The 25,983-nt window shown below is 42.8% G+C and overlaps 1 protein-coding gene across 1 annotated transcript in view; it reads left to right on the forward strand.

Moving 5' to 3' along the window:
- The window catches only part of LOC126162792 (ATP-dependent DNA/RNA helicase DHX36-like), a 254,109-nt gene that overhangs the window by 222,520 nt on the left and 5,606 nt on the right, over positions 1 to 25,983 (forward strand). The window contains exons 17-18 of the mRNA XM_049919511.1: positions 1,185 to 1,497; positions 9,524 to 9,621. Coding sequence (XP_049775468.1) covers positions 1,185 to 1,497; positions 9,524 to 9,621 — 411 coding nt within the window. The remainder of the gene's footprint in view (positions 1 to 1,184; positions 1,498 to 9,523; positions 9,622 to 25,983) is intronic.

Consider the following 25,983-nt stretch of genomic DNA (forward strand, 5'->3'; position numbering starts at 1 on the left):
AAACTTTCAACTAAGATATCTCTTTTTACAACTATCCCATTTTATGAAATAAAGCTTATACCCAAGATATGTTCAAGTTACTTTAAAAAACCCTATGAAAGTTCATCTAGTAGTTCTGTAGATTAGCATGTTCAGACAGACAAAAAGGTTTTAGGAAAAACTTTAAACCACAATACTTTTTTCCATGATCAGATTTTGGTGAACTAAAGCCAAGTTATGCTCAAGTTACATGCGAAAACCCCGTGAAATTTCTTGTTGTAGTTTTGACACATTCCATGACCTTGGAGATTTGCTCCTCAGTTTGGTCCTATGGAACTTGACGTATAAATAAAAAAAAATAAAATAAAAAAATAAAAAAAAAATGAAAAGAGAAGTGTGTTCAAAGAGACAAATGGATGAACATGACAGTTTTACGGATTTATTATTAGTGTAGATTTAAACAGTGGCTGAGTTTGAAGCCATCTTAGTTACAGAATGAAAAATATAAACTATGTGAGCACTAGCCATCCTAGCTACATACAAGCAAAACACTAATGCAAAAAATCTATAAATAAAATCTCGGAAGCACCCCCCCCCCCCCCCCTCTCCACATAGCTTTTAACTCACAGAAGATGCAAATTGTAGTAAAACTGGTTACCTCAATACCCTTGGTAAAAATATCAAACAGAAACTATTTGAAAAATACATTCAAAATATCACACTCAAAATAACAGGAACAGCATCCAGCAGCTGATGACATCACATCACTCTCATCACTCCGTACCATGCAAGACTATGTAATCTGTTCAGTAGCTCCTGTTTCTGATGTAAAATCCAAATTTGATAGAGGGAGAAAGCTTAAATTCTGTCCTTGTACTTATTATCATCAGTTGTAATTTATCTTTAATGTTTGTAAAAGGAATGGCACATGTGCGCAATGCCCTCTGTTTTTCAAATGCCTGTGGTGTAAATGTTTCATTGCGAAACTGATACTGTCCTGTATCACTGGTAAGAACCACACGATAGATTTTTCATTAAGTCAGATGTAGGCAAGTTCCAGAGTATCTGCAGTTCACATGTTCCTTATACACATTCTGATCTCATGAACACTTGTTATAATTATGAACAGATACACATTTAATAGCCGTGACCTCTTGGCCTTCATTTGTGTAAACTCATACCAGGCTCTACTTTTATTTTCATAGGAAAGTGCGGAAGGCACGGAAAGCAATGAAGTACTCTGTAACATTGGACACACCTGAAGATGGCAGAGTTAAACTGCATCCAAAGTCGGTGAATGAGCAGTGCCCCGAATTCCCATCTCCTTTGCTGGTCTACCACCAAAAACTGCGGAGCACAGCTGTCTATTTGCACGATACTACGATGGTGTCACCACTAGCTGTGCTGTTCTTTGGCTGTGGCATAGTTTATGAGGGAGAGGACTCTGGTGATGGTGTTGTTGTACTGCCTGGGGACCTTCGGTTTGCCTGTTATAGGGAGACTGCTGATGTAATACAAGTGAGTAGTAGGCAGTGTATATCCAAATTAAATATATGTAATTTGATAAAGTCAGTAGTCCTGATAAGTTTGTGCAGAATGCAGACATAAAATACAAACACATTTACATTCATGTGCATGTAAGGAGCGGCAGTAGAATCCACATTATACACTGACCAGTACAAAAAAACCCAACACTTCAGTTTCTTAAAATATTTTTATTTTAAACATGAGGCACTTTTATGATACTAATTACTATTTTATGATAAAAAATTGTAATATGGTCCATTTAGATGTATAACAATATAACAAAAAGAGACAGCAATAAAGAAAATTAAGCCAGAGATGTGGAAGTAACATGAGTGGATTCACACTCCAGACAAACTTGAGGAAGGTCATGAGTCATACAGCTCTGTTTTGGTTTTCTATGCTTCACAGATCTTTCTTCGCATCCTGAAAATGATTTTGCGCCCTGAACTATCGCAGCCCACACTTCCTTCCTGAGCTGCATTACCTTCCCCGTGTCTCTCTCTCCTCATCCTCACTCTTTCCTTACTGCCCTCTTGTCCCACTCTCTCGGCGTTCTTACTTATGACGTCCTAGCTATCCCCATGGTTTCCTGTATTTCTTGTGGTTTTGTTTCGCTTGGCTTTTCTATTTCGTCCTTTTCGGCACTTTTGGTCGCCTACCTCTACTTCTACATTTTCTGTCTGTAGTGTGAGCCATTCGGGGAACAACTCCCTCTTTAGCGTCTATGGTGTGGATTCTTCTTTCCCATCCTTCCCCTCTTCCTTCCCTGCCATAGCCCCCCGCCACCCGCTAGGTCAACAGCACGCATAGCCAGTCTGTGTGGTGGGGCTATTATGTATGCATCTGGCTGAGTGAGCCTCCTGACAACACAGGGATCACACTTCTGATACCTTAGCAGTTGCATCCCCATGTGTGCCTAGCAGTGGTTGCTTGTCATTCAGGAGCATCAGAACTCGCAGCAGTGGCCGCTGTGCCATATGGCCATTGCTGTGGCTGGGTGCTGCCCATGATGAGAGCCCCTGATGGGAGTGGCAGGGCAGATGCTTTGTGCTTGAATCGTTTCAAGCTCCAAAAATCTGGCTGTTTTCCTACGACCGTCTTTTCGAGTGGTAATGAATCATTGAATACTGCTTGGCTACACCCTGGGAGGAGGACCAGGCTCACTACTTGGAGTGAAACACTTTCCTGCTGTCTGGTCTCTACTAGGACAGATGGGGACCATTCACTGCGACAAAGCTGCTGTTTTTTGTGGAAAATATTGAAGAAAAGTTTGGCAAAGTGGGAGTCTCTCAGTAAGATGTGCTCAGGTTCCCTGTTGATCAAAGCTGCTTCTGCCACCCAGTCCACAGCTCTTTGTGCTTGTGATCATCTTGGTAATGTCCTGGTGTCCATTACGCCTCACCAGTTTCGGAATATGGTCCAGGGAGTCATTTTTCGTCTGGTCCTCATCCTTCAAACTGATGAGGAACTCGGAGCTAATCTGGAACAATAGGGGTTCATTTTGTTTGACGTGCGGAGAAAAGTCGCAAGGACAACCACACAGATGCCGGCACCTTTATTCTGGCTTTTGAGGGAGGTACCCTGTCAGAGAATGTCAAGGTTACATGTTATCGGTGACATGAAGCCATATGTCCCGCTACCCATGAGGTGCTTTCGGTGCTTGCATTTCGGGCACATGTCTTCCTGATGTACATCAGACCCTCTCTGTGGTGACTGTGGACACCCATTCCACGAGGGAAGCCCCTGTGTTCCTCCACCTGCGTATGTAAGTTGTCACGACTTTCACTTTCCAGGCACACCAGATTACGTGAGCTATAAGAAAGAAAAGAAATTACTGGAGTATAAGTCCCTGGGTCGTCTGTCTTACACTGAGGCACATCAGAAATATGACCAACTCCACCCTGTGTCAATATCTTCTATTTTTGCCTCAGTTACGTCCTTTCCCTCTCCTTCCTTTTCCTTACTCCAGTCCCGTCCCCCTCTCCTCCCTCTTCCTTACCACAGTTCCAACCCCCTCCCTCTTCCCCTCCCCTGTGGTTCCCATGCTCTCACCTCCGGCTGCCACTCCCCCTCTGTAACCAAAGATGTGCCACCTTATTCAGCACCCCTGGCTCCAGGGGACACCTCACCCTGGCATCTCTTGGGCCGGAGGCATGCTACCACAACTCTGCCATGGGACACAGAGTCTGTGCGCCCCAAGGTCACCTCACTCTTTTGGTTCCGGATCTTGCAGAAGCTTGCTCTCCCTTTGTGGCCTGCCCTCGTCAACACAAGAAAGGGGAGGAGGAGGAGAAGCAGAAGAAGAAATAATGTAAGACCCAGGACAAGGTTCCCACCCCTACCCCTCACCCAGTCTCCCCGGAGGTGCTATCTGCCCCCTCGCAACCTGAGTGTGATATCTTATTTATGAATGTCACCCTATCATTTTTTGTGATGGATGGTGATCAGGTGGCGTGATTGACTCCAGCCCGTTTGTCTCCCGTTTGAATACCTGCTTATTATCTTTTTCTTGGCAGCTTGTGTGGTTCTCCAAGAAGCTCATTCTACTGCTGCTCACTCACTGACCCTTCATGGATTCCAAGCTGCATGTTGGTCTGTACAGATGTTGTTAGTATATGGATCCCACTTCATACCATACTGGAAGTGGTTGTCGTTCAGGCCCACTTGGACACTGCCATCACGGTCTGCAGTTTCTATCTCCCTCTTGACAGGCCACCTATGTTTACTGCCCTCCCTTGGCAATTTCTCCCCCTCTTTCTTCTCCTTGGGGATTTTAATGCCCATCATCCTTTGTGGGCCAGTGCTTCATGTAGTTGGGAGCTTCTGATTGACCAGTTTCTTGGGAGCCACAACTTCACCTTCTTAATGGTGGTTCCCCTACTTACGTTAATGTTGCATGTGGCAGTTCCTCTGCCATTGATCTTTCCCTCTCTACCTCTCTCTTCCTTACACTGGTCACCACATGATGACCTCTGTGAGAGTGACCCTTCCAATTGATTCTCTTGTTCCTCCCACCACGTTCTACCATCCTCTGCCTCCTCTGCTGTCTTTGTATTGGCTATGCTGTGTTGACCTGTGGTTTTCTAATCCTCATTGTGCCCCCTCACCCCTCTTTGTAATTGCAGGGTTCCGCTCATGGTAATCCGTAGCTTGTTGGACTGCCCCCACCTTTTGGCCCTTTGCTGTAAATGTGCCCTCCCACCTTCCTTGTCTCGAATCTTAGTGGATGATTCTCGTGTGGGTATGTGTGACCTCGGTTTTCTTTGCAAAAGTGGTTTTTACTCTCAGGCATAAGTCCTTGAATGTTTCTGTGGAATTTGAATCCCTCAGGTAGTGTAGGCATTGGTTATGGGTGCCTTGACCTTGCCTTCACACCAGCCAGGTTCACCCCACCTTTTCCCTACATTTTTTCTAATCTGTTGTGTAGTTTTGTTTCCTTTTTTCTTGTGTCTTCTTCCCCTAGTGTTGGCCTTCGTGTATCATGATAATGATATGGTGTGGGTGTTGGGACAGATTAGTGGTGGTGTTGGTGCCCCACTGCGCATAATGTTTCTGGAGTGCCCCTGCTCTCCCTACCTTGACCCACCACCCTCCTGTTCTTTCCTCTTCCTGCCGCCCTGACATCCCTTTTTCTTCTTTGTTTGCACATTATCCCTTACCTGTGACTGGTCTGTGCTGTTTGTGTTGTCCCTCCCTTGATTTCTGCCATCCTAGATCATGGGACCGATAACCTCGCTGTTTGCTCCCCTCCCCCAAATCAATCAATCAACTAATTATCTCCTATTTTTTCAGGAGGACCTCCCATGAATCCTGCAATGCCTCTGAATAGTGCTGATAGGCTCTTTCCCCAGCTGGTCTCATGCCTGTTCAGTAGGATTCAAATCATGACGTTCAGCAGGCCAAGCCATAGCATGAATCTCCGCTTCGTCCAAGAACTCTTGCACAATTCTTGCAACAAGTGGGCATGTATCATCATGAATTAATGTAAAATCACCACTAATAAATGGAAAAGGATTTCCTCCACATACTAGTCTGCTGGAAGCCTCCCATGCCACATGAAGACAGACCTGTCCTAGCAGTCATACTTATTCCTGCCCACACCATCGGAGAATTAACCTGAAGAGGCTTCCAGAATGAGAACGTGCAAGAGAAATACAGTCAAACCCCACTTTTACACTTTTCAAGGGACTTCAAAAAAATGGTGCAAAACGCGGGAAAATGTAAAATTCGGGAAATAATGTTTTATGCTGTAAAACTTACGTATAGGAGACCCCCCTTGCACATTATGTATGATATATGTACATAACAGGCTCTGAAAGACTTGTCAGGGACTTGTTTATTATCTAATGAAGGTTATTATCTAATAAAAACTGGAACTGATAACTGTCTGGGTAGTAGGAACGTTTGATTCAATTTCATATGTTTTTGAAAGCCAGAAACTGTCATTCATTATTTAAGTAATGAAATACTGCACCAGTTATGTACTTTTTCATGCTCTGCACGATGTGTTTAGGGAAATTTTTCTCATTGTCAAGTACAAATATGTTCATAAGTATTTTGTGCGGTGTTTGAATGTGTATTATTCTGTGTCTCTTGCACAGTAGTCGTCTTTTTGAGTTTATCAGGCACTGTGCCACATCAATTATGTAGAAAACCACACAAACATGCAAACTATTGCTCACATTGTTTGTTTGTGTAACATCACAAAAAATACATATGTAAATACTGCACTTGACAACGAGAACAAATTCTCAAAACACATTTTGCTCAGCATGAATAAAATACGTACCTGCGCTGTGTTTAAACTAAAAACATTTGAGCATCACAAAGTGAATTATGGTGTCAACTAGCGCTCAAAGTGGCCATACGCCAAAACACACTAAATATGGTTCGACAAAGGTCTCACGATAATTACAACAATCGTGAAACTGCATTTGCACAGTAAAGACAGTTTGGAAATTATTGTGATTGGCCACAATATCTTCATTCGAAAGAACCTAGTTACTCCCATCAGCCACCGTGCCAAGTAGAGCTTTGCAGCGGCGGGAGATAAAGCACGAATTGTTCCAACTTTTACACGTTTACTGGTTCAAATCCACTGAGTAGAGTGCCGTGGTGTCAAGAAAGTTAACCACATAATATTTGTAAACACTACTGGACGGTCAACATCATGCGAGCATCATTTTTTCTCCACAAACATTTTTTCGTAATGCATAAATCACAGAAAAATTATAAATATGTTGATGCAAAATCGGGTGCAGATTAACATTGTGGGCATAGGAAATTTGATGGGACAGATAAAAAATGTCATGAACGGCGGGAAAACGTTAATTCCAGGAACGTAAAAGCAGGGTTCTACTGTACGTTTCCTCTTGCCTACGTCTACCATGAGGTGATTGTACGCCAAATCATGATCCATGGGTGAACATCATTTTTTTTTATGTTGTTGTACTCTCCAGCCACAACATTCTCTTGCAAAATGTAGTCGAGCAGGTAATAGGTTTTCTGGATTGAAGAATGGCTTCTTCCAGTCTCCTTCAGACAGTTCTCTCACTAACATTGAACCCTTAGACTTGTTCAAGTCAATTCCATGCTTCAATGGCCTTGCATAGCTTCGAGTTTTCCTGTACCGTTTTATGGTTCTCAAATCGTAGAAGGTGTAGGTCGCTTGTGCAGTGTAATGCACAAGATCTTTCACCATCTTTTGCAGCATCTTCAGGGCTTAATGGCAAGTTTACTCCAGAAATCTGATGACAATAATCACAAAAATTGTCTTGTACTGACGTTATATGTTTAATAAGCCAGATCACTTCTATATTCAGACTTTTTATCAAGATGTTACTTTTTGTGCAATAAGCTTATTTCAGCTCCATGGCCATTATCAAGCTATCTGCAATTGTTAGTGCATTTATTTGTATCTATTTCTAACTAACAACAATTTTGTTTATATCTGTAATTGTATTTACTACACCACCACAGCATTAATGCTTTCACTTTAATACCATGTATTGCTGCATATCATAGGTGTAGTGGAGATGGAATTATAGATATGTGATGTCTCATCAGTGGAATTTGTTGCTGAGCAATATTCATTAAGAAATATTTAACATTTTTCAAAGTTTGACACCTAAGTCATCAATGTTATGTGGTTACGTACTTAGCTTACCCATCCATGGATTTGTATGTGGTAATACTGGAGAAGAGTCCCTTGGAGCACTGAACGCATCACTTGCATGGCTTTATTGCCTTTTGCTAAATCATTAATTCCGTTGTGTTAAGCCAAGTCAGTGATGCATTATGTCTCTAATTGATAATTTAGGATGGAATGTAACAAATATTGTTAATTGATAGTTTATTGTGCCAAGTTGTATAAGTAATATACCCAAGGCTACATTGTTGTCTTCTGTTTGCATTGTAGAGGCCATGAGGTAAAAATAAGGGAGATTAAAGCATTTGACAAGACATAGAAGCAGTAATTTTTCTCTTACACCATATCCAAATTGAATAGTAGAGAAAGTCACTGACATTGGTATAAAGTAACTTTTGCCAAGCACTTTACAAAGGATTGGGGACTATATTCATAGATGTAGTTGTGGGTCTTTACAAAGATCCTAAAAAATAATTTGATTGGTTATAATAGTCATATTATCACTGTAAATTAAAATATTTCCATTTCCATACAAGTTGAATTAAATTCACTAAAATGGAATCAGTAGAGTAACATGAAATGATATCAGTGAAATGTGTTCAGAAATGATGGACATGCAGTGTCATGAATATGTCATCTGTGGTAGACCAGGAGTGTATTGCAGGTCTCCTGCTTATCAGCAGTAACCGTTTAAACCACCTTTTGCCATTTGAGCACACCCTAACACTAATTGGCAATGTCACTGAGTTTTCCTTGTTGTTGTAAGTAATTCCTACTCAGAATGTTGAAAAATAGTTACTGAGCACTATTTTAGGAGTTTTCACTTGTAAAAGTCAGTCAGTTTGAAGGACTCTTCTGTGCACAAGTGAGTATACACATTCTAAAGCCCCTGTGTAACTGATTAAGAATGATAATCACTCTTCCTTACAAAAAGTTTTGTGTTTGTGTGCCAACTATATTCCAAGTGTATATGTGTATGAGCTATCAATTGTCAATCATGTCCTCATTGTGTAACTCTTGGAATATACATAAATGAGCCTCCAGAGACTTCTCATGTGTTTCCAAGGACAAGTTTTGTAATGCATGCAGTTTATATGTAATTATTTCAGCAAATGAGACATTTGGAGAACCAGTTAGCATTGACTCATAATGCAAATTAGTAACAAACGTTTGCTCCTTATGTGAAACAATTCTCTCTTCTGATTCAGTTTTCATTATACGTTTAAGTCCCTTACTTAATTCACTTTGGTTCATTTTATTATTTCAGCCTGGTTTTCCTTTGAACAGAAGAACTGATTCTCATATTCCAATAGATACTATTTCTTTTACCACTTCGTATGTCTCTATTTCTTTAAATATCAAACAAATTGAAACTCTAGGTTGACTATCGACAATATCAGGAATATGTAGATTGCTACTCACCGTAAAGATGATATGTTGAGTTCCAGACAGGCACAACAAAAAGACACTTATACATTAGCTTTTGGCCAAAGCCTTTGTCAGAAAAGGAAAAAATACACACACACACACACACACACGACCACCACTCCAGCAGCTCAGACTGGGTATTCAAGTCTGAGTTGTTGGAGATGTCATGTCGGGTATGTGCATGTGAGGTTTACATGTTTGTGAGAATGAATGTTCGTGTGTTTGCTTTTCTATGAAAGTGAATTTGTAAGTGTCTTTTTGTTGTGCATATCTGCAACACAGTGTGTCATCTTTACAGTGTGTTTAACGTCTTTGTAGAGAGGATAGACAGTTTTGGAGTTTTGACCCGTTTTGGTAGATTTTGTACACCAAGTAGTAATTAGGCATATGCTTCCATTGCCCACAGTTTCTGATTCTCTTATGCATAATTCTTCTTTTCAGAGACTTCGAGATAGTCTTGATCAGCTGTTAGCGCACAAGGTTAGCCATCCTGGGCCTATTGACTGGAGCCCAAGAAGTGATGAGGCACCACTGCTCAGGTAACATTTATCTTCTCATTTCGTCACAACTGACTGAAAGTGTGCATTGTATTCCTGTGGGTTATATTTCTGTGGATGAATTAGATCTTCAGTTAAAATCTTCCTTGAATGATTAAGAGTAGTTTGGAGAAGCTTATTTGGGGTGGGGGTGGCAGAGGGAGATTTTTTTTTCTTGGGGGGGTGGGGGAGAATGAATTTATAACTTTACTAGCTGACTAGCCAGTGATGCCTGGTTACTTACATATGCCAAATTACATTGAATAGGAAAATGAATTACATCTGTTTATAGTGTAAAAACACAGTTTATTTACATATTTAAAAAAAAAGTGTAAATGCAGATACATATTATGAAGTAAACTCCTTTACAGATTCAGTGTAATACTAATTTGACACAGTATGAGTATACTGGTACACATTTTTTGCTACTCCTCCAGAGGCAAGAATAAATTTTTGGGTGAATTCTTTTTCAAGCAAACAACATAAAGTTACCTGTGGGAGAAACATTGCAATCTCCGACCTACTCCACAGTACTTAATAAAATGCCCATGTGATTTATTTATTGTGATTGAGAACATTATTCTCACTGTTAAAGTTAAAAGGGAGATCGTTCAGATCGAGTTATACCCGGAGATGAAGACTGCCTCAGTCACGCTCCTTCGTGTTAAGATTGTACCTATAATTTGTAGTTCCTGTCACAAGTGGGGAATGGGAAGAATGGTTGTTGGTAAACCTCTGTATTAGCTCTAATCACTCAAATTTCTTGTGCTCATTTTGGGAGGCGCTCGTGGGAGGAAGTAATATGTTGTCCGACTCTTCCTGGAAAGTACTGTCTTGGAATTCTTGTAGCATCTACCCCTGGAGACTGTTGAGCGTCTCCATAACTCTCTTGCATGACTAAACAATTCCATGACTAAACACACCTGTCTTTATTGGATTTTGTCACTGTCTTCCAGTAATCGAACCTCAGTGTGTCTCAAACTGATGTGCAATACTCAAGAACTGGTAGAACAAGTTTTTTGTAAGCCACTTCTGTCGTGGATGAATTGCATTTCCTTAAGACTCTTCCTATAAATCTGGCATCTGCTTAACCTACTATTTGTTTTGTTTGGTTATTCCACTTAAGGTCACTGTGGAAGACTACTACTAGATATTTTACGGTAATTACTGTTTCCTGCAGTTTGTCACCAATAATGTAATTTTAAAGCAGTGGATTTCTTCTCCTATGTACGCGCAATGCATTACATTTATTTCCATTCAGGGTCAACTGCCAGTCAGTGCACCATTCATCTATCCACTACAGATCTTCCTGCACTTTTCTTGTCTTCTGCATCATCTGAAAACTGCCACAAGGCGCTTCCAACATTATTCACTGGATCATTTGTATATTATTGTAAGCAGTAATGGTCCTGTCGCACTTCTTTGGGGTACTTCAGATATTACATTTACACCAGTTGATTTTGTTATGTTAAGAGTAACATGATGAATTCCGTCTACAAGGAAGTCTTGAATCCAGTCACAAATCTGGTCTGATACTCAGTAAGCTTGTAATTCCGCCCCCCTCCCCCCCCCCCCCCCCACAAATGATGTATGGGACTGTATCAAATTCCTTCCAAAGTCAAGTAACACAGCAGCCACCTAAGCTCCAATGTTTGCGATGCTATGGATCTTGTAGATGAGCAGAGTGAGCAGGACTTTGCAAGATTTCTGTTTGCGTAATCAATTTTGATTTTTATAGAAGTGATTTTCATTCTTCATAAACACCATAATACTGGAGTATAAAACATGTTCCATAATTCTACAACAGACTGGTGTCTTCGATATAGGCCTGTAATTATGTGCATCTGTTCTATGAGCCTTCTTGAAAACATAAATAACCTGCATGTTTGACAGTTGCTAGGCATCCTTCATTGCTCCAGCATATTATGATAAAACGCCGCTAGAAAGGAAGCAAGTTCTCTAAAACTATCTCTGCAGAATCATACAGGTATCTCATTTGGTCTGGAAGCCTTTCCAGTACTATATGATTGTAGTTGCTGTTCCATTCCATGATCACTTATACCATTATATGCCATTTTGGCATTCATGTGATGATTGAAAGGAGGAGCCATATTACGATCTTCCAAAGTGAAACAGTTTCGGAAGACTGAATTTAGTATTTTGGCTTTATCTTTGTCTTCCTTCATTTTGGTAACAGTATGGTGATGATTGAGTAGATGACTTTGATCTGCTACTGATTTTTTGTAAGACCAAAACTCCTAAGGTTTGTTAGTCACATTTGCTTTTTTCAATTTTTGTTTGTCAGCTAGGTTTAGACTTCTTTAAAAGATCTTTTAGTTATAGCTGCCAAAACAATTAACATAGTAATAAGCTTCATCTCAAGAGAATTTAAGATGTGATGTATCTCTCTTTGTTTACATAGCAACTTCCTGGCAGCAGTTTTTTTGCATCCTTTAAAACCTTGCTCAGAACATACTTGTCTGAGGCAAAGTGAACAATGGTTTGAATTTCATGCATTTGTGATCAACTACTTCAGCCTTAGCATTGAATTTTTGTTGTTGGCTGCTCAGATACTGTGGATCTTGTTGCCTGTTTCTTTTACTGTGGTGGAACATCAGACAACAAAATATATACAGATTGGATTAAGTCTTGGCCTTATTTGTCCATGGCACAGCAGTAGCGTTACCGCCTACCACACAAGGGGACCCGGGTTCGATTCCTGGCAGGCGACTGGTTGTTGTGTGTCCTTCATCTCACTTACATCATCATTGACACACAAGTCGCCGAAGTGGTGTCAAGTAAAATGACTTGCAAATATACGGTGGCCGAACCCCCGAAGGGGATATCCTGCCCAATAAATGTCATACTACCATTTCATTTCTTTGTGTTTAAGGATTCTTCCATTATTTCTTGGTAGAACAGTTCCAAATATAAGGTTGAATAACAAGTACACTGTTTTTTGTTCTACTGATTTTTGTTTATTTCAAAGTAGTTTTTGGTTTATTGGACCATCTTCAGGAAGATGGCCAAATAAGCTGTTATACAGCCTTAAAAATGTTCTAATTGTAGGCTAATGATTATACACTACTAGGCAGAAGTTTTCGATCATCCATGATAAAAACAGTATACTTTATTTCAATTTACAAACACACCATATAAATTAAATAGAAGTACAAAATATTTTCTGTCTCTGTCATTAAGTATAAGACAATATGGTTTAGATTTTAGTCTCTTCAAAGTATCCCCTCTTTGGTCTCTTAACATTCCGGAGATAAGATTTTTTAGTGGTTCTGCAGATGTTGCAGTACAACTTGTCTGTAAATTATTTCATAGACCTTCAACATTTGATGACTTCCATTTACTGACCTCCCTGTCAAGTTCATATCTTAAGAGTTCAATGAGATGTAAGTCAGGTGACTGACTTGGCCAAATTATATTCTTCAGTTCCCCACATTTCTCTTTTCTATTGAAATACACTCTACACAGTTTAGAAGCGTTTTAGGATCATTGCCCTGCTGCTGCTATAAAAAATAAATAAATAAATAAATAAAAAGCTCCATACGATACCGTGAAATACACTGATTCTCTAAATGTGTCATTTGCTGAAATAATTACATATATACTACAGGCATTATGAAACTTGTCTTTGGAAAATTGTTAGAAGAAACACACAAGAAGTCAGTGGGGCCTATATGTGTCACAAAGTGACTCTTCATAAACTCTCCATGCAATCGACAAAGAAATATTCGACAATGGCTTCCAGATACTTCAGACTTAGATTCGTCCGTGAGTATCGCCTTAGACCAGTGCTGCACGCACCAGTTTCTATGTTTCTATGCCTATTGCAATTTTTTCACTTTATTTAGTTTGAATAATAAAGGTTTTGTGGTCTCTATGCACCCCTTTAAACATTGTTCACAAAGACTGTGTTGCACTGTTGAGACAGAGACTGGAATTGCTCGCATACTGTTTACTTCCTTGCGAATTTCAGGTGCAGTACAACATTAGTCTGTATACTGTTTAGATTAGATTAGATTAGATTAGATTTACTGTACTTTCATTCCAACTGATCCATAGTGAGGAGGTCCTCCAGGATGTGGAACATGTCAGAAAAACAACAATACATGACAGATATTTACAACTAAAACAAATAAGCTAATTACCATTCCACAGGTCCCAAGTGGAATGATCATCATTTTTTAATGAACACTATATGAAAGACTCATTTTACAAATACTAATGCACTGTATTTAAAATGAAAAAGTTTTATTTATTTATTTATAAGGTAATAAAAATGTAATACAACTACTATAATACTTATTTACAATGAACACATTACTGCACTGAAATGGTGCAGAAGTTAGATTGTACTCACACACACACACACACACACACACACACACACACACACACACACATATATATATATATATATATATATATATATATATATATATATATATATATATATATATATATATATATATAATAGAGGGAAACATTCCACGTGGGAAAAATATATTTAAAAAGAAAGATGATGAGACTTACCAAACAAAAGCGCTGGCAGGTCGATAGACACACAAACAAGCACAAACATACACACAAAAATCTAGCTTTCCCAACCAACGGTTGCCTCGTCAGGAAAGAGGGAAGGAGAAGGAAAGACAAAAAGGATATGGGTTTTAAGGGAGAGGGTAAGGAGTCATTCCAATCCCGGGAGCGGAAAGACTTACCTTAGGGGAAAAAAAGGATAGGTATACACTCGCACACACACACATATCCATCCGCATATACACAGACACAAGCAGACATTTGTAAAGGCAAAGAGTTTGGGCAGAGATGTCAGTCGGGACAGAAGTACAGAGGCAAAGATGATGTTGAAAGACAGGTGAGGTATGAGCGGCGGCAGATTGAGCCAGCTTCATCCTGACCCACAACTTCTTCACTATTGAAGGCCAGACATACCAACAATTAAAGGGAACAGCCATGGGTACCAGGATGGCCCCCTCGTACGCCAACCTATTCATGGGTCGCTTAGAGGAAGCCTTCTTGGTTACCCAGGCCTGCCAACCCAAAGTTTGGTACAGATTTATTGATGACATTTTCATGATCTGGACTCACAGTGAAGAAGAACTCCAGAATTTCCTCTCCAACCTCAACTCCTTTGGTTCCATCAGATTCACCTGGTCCTACTCTAAATCCCATGCCACTTTCCTTGACGTTGACCTCCACCTGTCCAATGGCCAGCTTCACACGTCCGTCCACATCAAACCCACCAACAAGCAACAGTACCTCCATTATGACAGCTGCCACCCATTCCACATCAAACGGTCCCTTCCCTACAGCCTAGGTCTTCGTGGCAAATGAATCTGCTCCAGTCCGGAATCCTTGAATCATTACACCAACAATCTGAAAACAGCTTTTGCATCCCGTAACTACCCTCCCAACCTGGTACAGAAGCAAATAACCAGAGCCACTTCCTCATCTCCTCAAACCCGGAACCTTCCACAGAAGAACCCCAAAAGTGCCCCACTTGTGACAGGATACTTTCCGGGACTGGATCAGATTCTGAATGTGACTCTCCAGCAGGGATACGACTTCCTCAAATCCTGCCCTGAAATGAGATCCATCCTTCATGAAATCCTCCCCACTCCACCAAGAGTGTCTTTCCGCCGTCCACCTAACCTTCGTAACCTCTTAGTTCATCCCCATGAAATCCCCAAACCACCTTCCCTACCATCTGGCTCCTACCCCTGTAACCGCCCCCGGTGTAAAACCTGTCCCATGCACCCTCCCACCACCACCTATTCCAGTCCTGTAACCCGGAAGGTGTACACGATCAAAGGCAGAGCCACGTGTGAAAGCACCCACGTGATTTACCAACTGACCTGCCTACACTGTGAAGCGTTCTATGTGGGAATGACCAGCAACAAACTGTCCATTCGCATGAATGGACACAGGCAGACAGTGTTTGTTGGTAATGAGGATCACCCTGTGGCTAAACATGCCTTGGTGCACGGCCAGCACATCTTGGCACAGTGTTACACCGTCCGGGTTATCTGGATACTTCCCACTAACACCAACCTGTCTGAACTCCGGAGATGGGAACTTGCCCTTCAGCATATCCTCTCTTCTCGCTATCCGCCAGGCCTCAATCTCCGCTAATTTCTAATTTCAATCTGCCGCCGCTCATACCTCACCTGTCTTTCAACATCATCTTTGCCTCTGTACTTCTGTCCCGACTGACATCTCTGCCCAAACTCTTTGCCTTTACAAATGTCTGCTTGTGTCTGTGTATATGCGGATGGATATGTGTGTGTGTGCGAGTGTATACCTATCCTTTTTTTCCCCTAAGGTAAGTCTTTCCGCTCCCGGGATTGGAATGACTCCTTACCCTCTCCCTTAAAACCCATATCCTTTTGTCTTTCCTTCTCCTTCCCTCTTTCCTGACGAGGCAACCGTTGGTTGCGAAAGCTAGATTTTTGTGTGTATGTTTGTGTTTGTTTGTGTGTCTATCGCCAGCGCTTTTGTTTGGTAAGTCTCATCATCTTTCTTTTTATATATATATATATATATATATATATATATATATATATATATATATATATAGTTATAATAGAAGGAAACATTCCACGAAGGAAAAATATATTTAAAAACAAAGATGATGTGACTTACCAAATGAAAGTGCTGGCAGGTCGACAGACACACAAACATACACACAAAATCCAAGCTTTCGCAACCAACGGTTGCCTCGTCAGGAAAGAGGGAAGGAGAAGGAAAGACAAAAGGATATGGGTTTTAAGGGAGAGGGTAAGGAGTCATTCCAATCCCGGGAGCGGAAAGACTTACACACACACACATATCCATCCACACATACACAGACACAAGCAGACATTTGTAAAGGCAAAGAGTCTTTGCCTTTACAAATGTCTGCTTGTGTCTGTGTATGTGTGGATGGATATGTGTGTGTGTGTAAGTCTTTCCGCTCCCGGGATTGGAATGACTCCTTACCCTCTCCCTTAAAACCCATATCCTTTTGTCTTTCCTTCTCCTTCCCTCTTTCCTGACGAGGCAACCGTTGGTTGCGAAAGCTTGGATTTTGTGTGTATGTTTGTGTTTGTTTGTGTGTCTGTCGACCTGCCAGCACTTTCATTTGGTAAGTCACATCATCTTTGTTTATATATATATATATATATATATATATATATATATATATATACAATGAACACATTACTGCACTGAAGTTGTGCAGAAGTTACAATAGAGGGAAACATTCCACGTGGGAAAATAAATCTAAAAGCAAAGATGATGTGACTTACCAAACGAAAGTGCTGGCAGGTTGATAGACACACAAACAAACACAAACATAAACACAAAATTCAAGCTTTCGCAACCCACGGTTGCTTTATCAGGAAAGAGGGAAGGAGAGGGAAAGACGAAAGAATGTGGGTTTTAAGGGAGAGGGTAAGGAATCATTCCAATCCCTGGAGCAGAAAGACTTACCTTAGAGGGAAAAAAGGACAGGTATACACTCGCGCGCGCACACACACACCTATCCATCTGCACATACACAGACACAAGCAGACATTTGTAAAGGCAAAGAGTTTGGGCAGAGATGTCAGTCGAGGCGGAAGTACAGGGGCAAAGATGTTGTTGAAAGATAGGTGAGGTATGAGCGGCGGCAACTTGAAATTAGCGGAGGTTGAGACCTGGTGGATAATGAGAAGAGAGGATATACTGAAGGGCAAGTTCCCATCTCCGGAGTTCTGACAGGTTGGTGTTAGTGGGAAGTATCCAGATAACTCAGACGGTGTAACACTGTGCCAAGATGTGCTGGCCGTGCACCAAGGCATGTTTAGCCACAGGGTGATCCTCATTACCAACAAACACTGTCTGCCTGTGTCCATTCATGCGAATGGACAGTTTGTTGCTGGTCATTCCCACATAGAAAGCTTCACAGTGTAGGCAGGTCAGTTGGTAAATCATGTGGGTGCTTTCACACGTGGCTCAGACGGTGTAACACTGTGCCAAGATGTGCTGGCCGTGCACCAAGGCATGTTTAGCCACAGGGTGATCCTCATTACCAACAAACACTGTCTGCCTGTGTCCATTCATGCGAATGGACAGTTTGTTGCTGGTCATTCCCACATAGAAAGCTTCACAGTGTAGGCAGGTCAGTTGGTAAATCATGTGGGTGCTTTCACACGTGGCTCTGCCTTTAATCGTGTACACCTTCCAGGTTACAGGACTGGAGTAGGTGGTGGTGGGAGGGTGCACGGGACAGGTTTTACACCGGAGGCGATTACAAGGGTAGGAGCCAGAGGGTAGGGAAGGTGGTTTGGGGATTTCATAGGGATGAACTAAGAGGTTAGGAAGGTTAGGTGGACGGCGGAAAGATACTCTTGGTGGAATGGGGAGGATTTCATGAAGGATGGATCTCATTTCAGGGCAGGATTTGAGGAAGTTGTATCCCTGCTGGAGAGCCATATTCAGAGTCTGATCCAGTCCCGGAAAGTATCCTGTCACAAGTGGGGCACTTTTGGGGTTCTTCTGTGGGAGGTTCTGGGTTTGAGGGGATGAGGAAGTGGCTCTGGTTATTTGCTTCTGTACCAGGTCGGGAGGGTAGTTGCGGAATGCAAAAGCTGTTTTCAGGTTGTTGGTGTAATGGTTCAAGGATTCCGGACTGGAGCAGATTCGTTTGCCACGAAGACCTAGGCTGTAGGGAAGGGACCGTTTGATGTGGAATGGGTGGCAGCTGTCATAATGGAGGTACTGTTGCTTGTTGGTGGGTTTGATGTGGACGGACGTGTGAAGCTGGCCATTGGACAGATGGAGGTCAACGTCAAGGAAAGTGGCAGGGGATTTGGAGTAGGACCAGGTGAATCTGATGGAACCAAAGGAGTTGAGGTTGGAGAGGAAATTCTGGAGTTCTTCTTCACTGTGAGTCCAGATCATGAAGATGTCATCAATAAATCTGTACCAAACTTTGGGTTGGCAGGCCTGGGTAACCAAGAAGGCTTCCTCTAAGCGACCCATGAATAGGTTGGCGTACGAGGGGGCCATCCTGGTACCCATGGCTGTTCCCTTTAATTGTTTGTATGTCTGGCCTTCGAAAGTGAAGAAGTTGTGGTTCAGGATGAGGAAAGAGGTCTTAGGTAGGGTGGCAGGTGATCGGCGTGAAAGGAAGTGCTCCATCGCAGCGAGGCCTTGGACGTGTGGAATATTTGTGTGTAAGGAAGTGGCATCAATAGTTACAAGGATGGTTTCCGGGGGTAACAGATTGGGTAAGGATTCCAGGCATTCGAGAAAGTGGTTGGTGTCTTTGATGAAGGATGGGAGACTGCGTGTAATGGGTTGAAGGTGTTGATCTATGTAGGCAGAGATACGTTCTGTGGGGGCTTGGTAACCAGCTACAATGGGGCGGCCGGGATGATTGGGTTTGTGAAATTTAGGAAGAAGGTAGGGGTGCGGGGTGTTGGTGGGGTCAGGAGGTTGATGGAGTCAGGTGAAAGGTTTTGTAGGGGGCCTAAGATTCTGAGGATGCCTTGAAGCTCCGCCTGGACATCAGGAATGGGATTACCTTGGCAAACTTTGTATGTGGTGTTGTCTGAAAGCTGAGGCAGTCCCTCAGCCACATACTCCCGACGATCAAGTACCATGGTCGTGGAACCCTTGTCCGCCAGAAGAATGACGATGGATTGGTCAGCCTTCAGATCACAGATAGCCTGGACTTCAGCAGTGGTGATGTTGGGAGTAGGATTAAGGTTTTTTAAGAAGGATTGAGAGGCAAGGCTGGAAGTGAGAAATTCCTGGAAGGTTTGGAGAGGGTGATTTTGAGGAAGAGGAGGTGGGTCCCGCTGTGACGGAGGACTGTGTGTGTGTTTCCATGAAGATCCCATGACTTACCAAACGGGAAAGCGCTGGTAGATAGACACAATAAAAAAACACACAAACACACACACAAAATTTCAAGCTTTCGCAACCAACGGTTGCCCCCCGCCCAAGGTAAGTCTTTCCGCTCCCGGGATTGGAATGACTCCTTATCCTCTCCCTTAAAACACACATCCTTTCGTCTTTTCCTCTCCTTCCCTCTTTCCTCATGAAGCAACCGTGGGTTGCGAAAGCTTGAAATTTGTGTGTGTGTTTGTGTTTGTTATTCTTTCTATCAATGTACCAACGCTTTCGTTTGGTAAGTTACAGAATCTTTGTTTTTATATACACACACACAAATCAGTTGGTTTTACTGTGAACTGATCTTCCCTGTATGATGATACCCTGGGTCTCCAATAATGCAAAACAGTTGCATTGGCACCAGTTTTCTTGAATCACTGCAGTGTATACACCCAGAGTTGTCACAAGTTATGGAAATCAGGGAATATCAGAGAATTTCAAATGTGTCAGGGAAATTTGGAAAGAACACTGGAAAAATCTAATTTTTGTCTCAGTAGATGAAATAGTTTGTTTACTGAGATGTCATGCATCGTCGCTGTCTGGGTGCAGCTGAGTATGTGAGCTGCTTCCCTACTCCCTCATTCTTATCGTTTCTTCCCTTTCTGCCACTCCCCTCGGCTTTCAGTCAGTGCTGCCACCACTTCTTGCTGGTAGCCTAACAGCTGCCGATGAGAGGCAGGGAGGCATGAGGAGAGGTCTGTTTAGATCTGATTGTCAGAGACTGTTGCTACAGCAGCCAGAGACAGCAGTTATGTATGCATGAGTTGTGTCTGAATGATTGCGTGAATGTGTGTGTGTGCGCTCTCATTTTGTGATAAAGGCTATGGCCAAAAATTTAGTTGTGAGAGTTTGATTGTCTTTTCTATGTGCCTTTCTGCAGTTCATTGATCATCTTTACAGTGAGTTGCTACATATCCTCATTAGTATTGATTTTCAGAGTATTCACAGAAGTTATCTGTTCCATGGATTGATCACTGCAATCTCATTTCATCAACATGGTGTCTGTGACATGTAAATAGCTGGACTTCCATTATGTGCCAAAACCACAGGCCATTTCTGTAGGTATCTCTAACGGAGTGGCCCTGCCAATGTGAAGCCTATAATTTCCTACAAATGTACAGGCCCTGCCATGTGTGATGTAATGCAGCAGATTTTCGTGGTTTATCCATGGACACAGTACTATGGTGCTCCTTCGCAGACTAGAGCCCACAGGCAATGGATTTCAAGAATTGCTACTGTCTCACCGGAAGAACATTGTACAGTGTGGCACTGTATAGACATTTTGTTTATTCTAGTACATTTTGGCACTTTGAAAGTAGTTTATATATTAGAAATTATGGTTGATAAGAGGAAGAAAATAGTGGCAGTCACTGGCAGTTTGTACTCTATGTACTCCATATTTCATGAAAGAAAAACCACACAATACCTATAAAATAATAGACATAACACAGTGGGCAATAGCCGACAATAACAAACATTTTATTGACAGTCACCTATAGTGTTAGTTTACACAACTCATCCCTGCCTTATACACTTGTTTCAAGAGGTCTACTTTTTTCTGGTGTTATTTCTGAAATCAGTGAAGATATTTAAAATTTGTCTTGTGATTCCAATGAAATATGTATTTTTGTCACCAAATGTATTTCATTTTATTGAAATAAAATAATGTCTGTGGTCTTAACATATATAACATTTGACATGCTTTCTCCACCTAAAAACAGTCCATTGCAAAAGACGTTGATGTTAGTACTTGAGATTTTTGCTCACATGTTTAGAAATATAAAGTCCTTACATTTTTTGTCAACTTATGTCTTTACTTACCCTTGAGATCTCAAAATTTGTCCTCCTCCCCCTCCCCCCAGGGGGCCAACAGCTTTTTGGCAGGTACATGTGTGACACACATTGGTCCCTGAGCTACTGCAGTCTTTATTCTTTTCTGGGCTGCTTTCCCTTCCCCTTCCTTCTCCTTCCCTGCCCTCCTGCCTTCCTTTCACTTTTCACTTTGCCTTTTCCATTCCTTCTGTTGGTGTTCTTTATGCCATCCTGGCTATCTTCGTGACTTTGCTTCGTCTTCCAGTTTTGGTTGGTTGCTTTTCCTCCTCCTTTTTCGCACTTCTTTTTTGGGCCCCTTCAGGCATTTGACCTCCATCTCTAAATATGAAATCTGTAGTGTGAGCCAGATGGGGAAGAACTCCCTCCCTAGCATCTTTGGCATGAATTCCTCTCTCCTTCCCCCTTTTCCCCCTTCCCCTCCCTCCCCGCCAAAGCTCTTTCGCCTACTTGCTATGTCACCAGCTCAGTAGCCAATCATGTGGTGGGGCTGATATGTACCCATCTGGCCAAGGCACCCAATACCACACGGATCACCCTGTTGGTACGTGTGCTGTGAATGCCTTTTGCAAGCATAGGAGTGGTTGCCCGACTTTTCGGGGCATCCGAACTCCTGGCAATGACCATCCTGCCAGGCGGCTATTGCTGTGGCTGGGTGGCGCCTACAAGGCAAGCCCTGTTTGGAGTGGGTGGTACCAGGGCAAATATTTGGCACATGAAATGTGTTAAACTCTTTGGCCGCACTACTGCGGCCATGTCTCTTCCTTAACATAGTTCTGTCTCAGTTCCTGTTTCTGCTTTTCCAGCCTTATCGTCCTTGGATATATCCTGGGAGGAAGGCCAGATGTGCCAGCTTGGGGCAAGACCCTTTCCATGGTTCCTAGTCTGTACCAGGACTGACAGGGAGACTTTTACCGCCACCAGACCCCTTTTCTTTTTGTAACATACTATGGCCAAGTTCAGAGAAGTTGAATCATTAAGCAAGATGAACTCTGTTTCTCTACTTATAAAGATAACTTCTGCCAGTCAGCCAACCTCCCTCTGTGCCAGGGACCGTTTAGGAGACAACCCTGTGACTATTGCTCCTCTCAAGTCACTCAGTATGACACAGGATGACCTCCTCAACCCTCCCCCTTACCCCCATCCTGCTCTCCCCCCTCCCTTTCTGTTTCTTCACCCTTGGCAGCTTTTGTCCCTTCCCCTACAGGTAGGAACTGCTGCTACTCCTCCTCGGCCAGGAAAAAGCCCGCTTTGCTGGCTCCTGCTAGGGATGGGGCTCCATCACAGAACACCCCTCCCCAGCATTCTCAGGACAGGAAGCTTGCAACCTCGGGCCCAGAGGAGAGACCCACATTCTGAGGGGCCCAAAGCCACTCACTCTCTGTCCAATCCTGGCATCACTGCCACCTATTCCCTTACTGATGACGCCTCCTCCCTCCCTCCGAGGGAGAAGAAGAAGAAGCAGTGCAAATCAAAGGACGAGGCTTCCCCACCTTCCCGGAGGGCTTTGCCCTCCACCTCATACTGACTTGAACGAGTTTTTATGGATGTCACTCCATCCTCATTGGTGAAGACCACCGACCAAGTGACTTGACCTCCCCTCATGTTCTTTATACCTCACCTGGACTCTCACCACACGATTATCCAGTGGAACTGCAGCGGATATTATCGGCACCTCCCGGAAATACAACACCTTGTTCTGTCTTGTTCTTCAGGACACTCACTCTCTTGATAATCACTCTCTAAAGTTTTGTGTTATTGAGCATTCTGTCAGAATCATGCCGGCCCCAGGATATCATCTGGAGCGTCTGCACTTTGGTTTGTACCAATATCATAAGTGACTGGGTCCCCCTTCATACCAATCTACAAGCAATAACAGTTAGAGTGCTGGTGACTGCAGCAATCACCATTTGCAACGTCTGCCTCCCTCCAGGTAGGCCACGTCCTTATGTTGAACTCTCTACCTTAACACAGCAGCTCCTGCTCCTGTATCTCTTCCTTGGGAACTTCAGTGCACACCACCCCCTGTGGGGGAGTGCCACTGTATTGGGTAGAGGTCTTCTACTTGACCAGCTTACTACAGACTTTGACTTGTGCCTCCTCAATGACGGTTCTCCTACCCACTTCAGTGCTGCTCATGGAACCTTTACTGCTCTCTCTCTCACAGCCTTCTCCCCTGCTCTCATGGTTTGCATATATTGGTCACTACTTGATCATCTTTGTGACAGGACCATTTTCCAGTGAGTCTGTCATTCACCTGCTGCAGCCACTCCCCCGCATTAGGCATTCCGCAGGGCCAACTGGCCTTCGTATATGCCTGCTGTGCACTTTGACACCTCTCTCTCGAATTGCATTGATGCGGTCGTGCAGGGTTTTTCTGCCACTTTACTGCATGCTGCTGGCAGTGCTGCCCCCCTATCCATAGGTCCCCCTCATTATTGACCAGTAGCATGGTGGACCAAGGACATAGCAGTTGCTGTCCAGGACCGCCATTGGGCACTGCAAAGATTTAAATGACACCCTTCACAGACCAACCTGCTCACTTTTAAGCATCTCTTGCCAAGGCTTGTTACCTTATTAAGCGGAGTAAAAAGGTACCTTATTAAGCAGAGTAAAAAGGAATGCTGGGATCGCTATGTTTCCTCCCAGGGACATACGACTCTTCATCGCAGGTTTGGTCCAAGCTCTGTAGTCTTCTGGCCACCAGTGACAGTCAGCTGTCTGGGGACTTATCCTCGAAGGTGCTCTGTCTACTGATCCATTGGTCCTTGCAAAACATCTCATGACATATTTTGTGACAGCATCAGTGTCCTCTTCCTATCCTGCCACCTTTCTCCAGCAGAAACATTTGAACAGACCCCCTCCCTCCCCCTTACTCTTTCAACCTCATCAAGCTGAACCCTATAATGCAGGCTGTTCCAACCGAGCTCCAGGGAGCCGGAGCGCTCACTGTGGCAGCTCGGAGCCCGCATGGAGGGGGAAAGCGAACTCACTGTTCCCTGGCCGCATGCAGCTGCAACTGACGCAATAATCATTGTTCAATGGCAGCTATGACTAGCCATGGGAGGCCTGTACCTCTATTGGAGGATACCTTTCTATTCATTGAGAGGGATGGTTGTCCGCAATGTCTTGTATGTCATAAAGTATTTAATTCTGCGAAGAGGTACAATATACGACATTATACATGTCTTCACGCAGTGCACTACAATCAGGTAGAAGGCGTTGCACGCAGAGAACTGGTAGCCAGGCTTAAGAATGACATATCAGGAGATGTAAGTTCAAAAACGGTTTCGTAATACGGAGGGTATCAAAACATGTAATGTAATTCTACATCTACATCTACATTTATACTCCGCAAGCCACCCAACGGTGTGTGGCGGAGGGCACTTTACGTGCCACTGTCATTACCTCCCTTTCCTGTTCCAGTTGCGTATGGTTCGCGGGAAGAATGACTGCCTGAAAGCCTCTGTGCGCGCTCTAATCTCTCTAATTTTACATTCGTGATCTCCTCGGGAGGTATAAGTAGGGGGAAGCAATATATTCGATACCTCATCCAGAATGCACCCTCTCGAAACCTGGCTAGCAAGCTACACCGCGATGCAGAGCGCCTCTCTTGCAGAGTCTGCCACTTGAGTTTGTTAAACATCTCCGTAACGCTATCACGGTTACCAAATAACCCTATGACGAAACGTGCCGCTCTTCTTTGGATCTTCTCTATCTCCTCCATCAACCCGATCTGGTACGGATCCCACACTGATGAGCAATACTCAAGTATAGGTCAAACGTGTGTTTTGTAAGCCACCTCCTTTCTTGATGGACTACATTTTCTAAGGACTCTCACAATGAATCTCAACCTGGTACCTGCCTTACCAACAATTAATTTTATATGATCATTCCACTTCAAATCGTTCCGCACGCATACTCAGAGATATTTTACAGAAGTAACTGCTATCAGTGTTTGTTCCGCTATTATATAATCATACAATAAAGGATCCTTCTTTCTATGTATTCGCAATACATTACATTTGTCTATGTTAAGGGTCAGTTGCCACTCCCTGCACCAAGTGCCTATCCGCTGCAGATCTTCCTACATTTCGCTTCAGTTTTCTAATGCTGCAACTTCTCTGTATATTACAGCATCATCCGCGAAAAGCCGCATGGAACTTCCGACACTATCTACTAGGTCATTTATATATATTGTGAAAAGCAATGGTCCCATAACACTCCCCTGTGGCACGCCAGAGGTTGCTTTAACGTCTGTAGACGTTGATAACAACATGCTGTGTTCTGTTTGCTAAAAACTCTTCAATCCAGCCACACAGCTGGTCTGATATTCCGTAGGCTCTTACTTTGTTTATCAGGCGACAGTGCGGAACTGTATCGAAGTCAAGAAAAATAGCATCTACCTGGGAGCCTGTATCTAATATTTTCTGGGTCTCATGAACAAATAAAGCGAGTTGGGTCTCACACGATCACTGTTTCCAGAATCCATGTTGATTCCTACATAGTAGATTCTGAGTTTCCAAAAACAACATGATACTCGAGCAAAAAACATGTTCTAAAATTCTACAACAGATCGACGTC

The sequence above is a fragment of the Schistocerca cancellata genome, chromosome 2, assembly GCF_023864275.1.
Source record: "Schistocerca cancellata isolate TAMUIC-IGC-003103 chromosome 2, iqSchCanc2.1, whole genome shotgun sequence".
NCBI classification, from domain to species: Eukaryota; Metazoa; Arthropoda; class Insecta; order Orthoptera; family Acrididae; genus Schistocerca; species Schistocerca cancellata.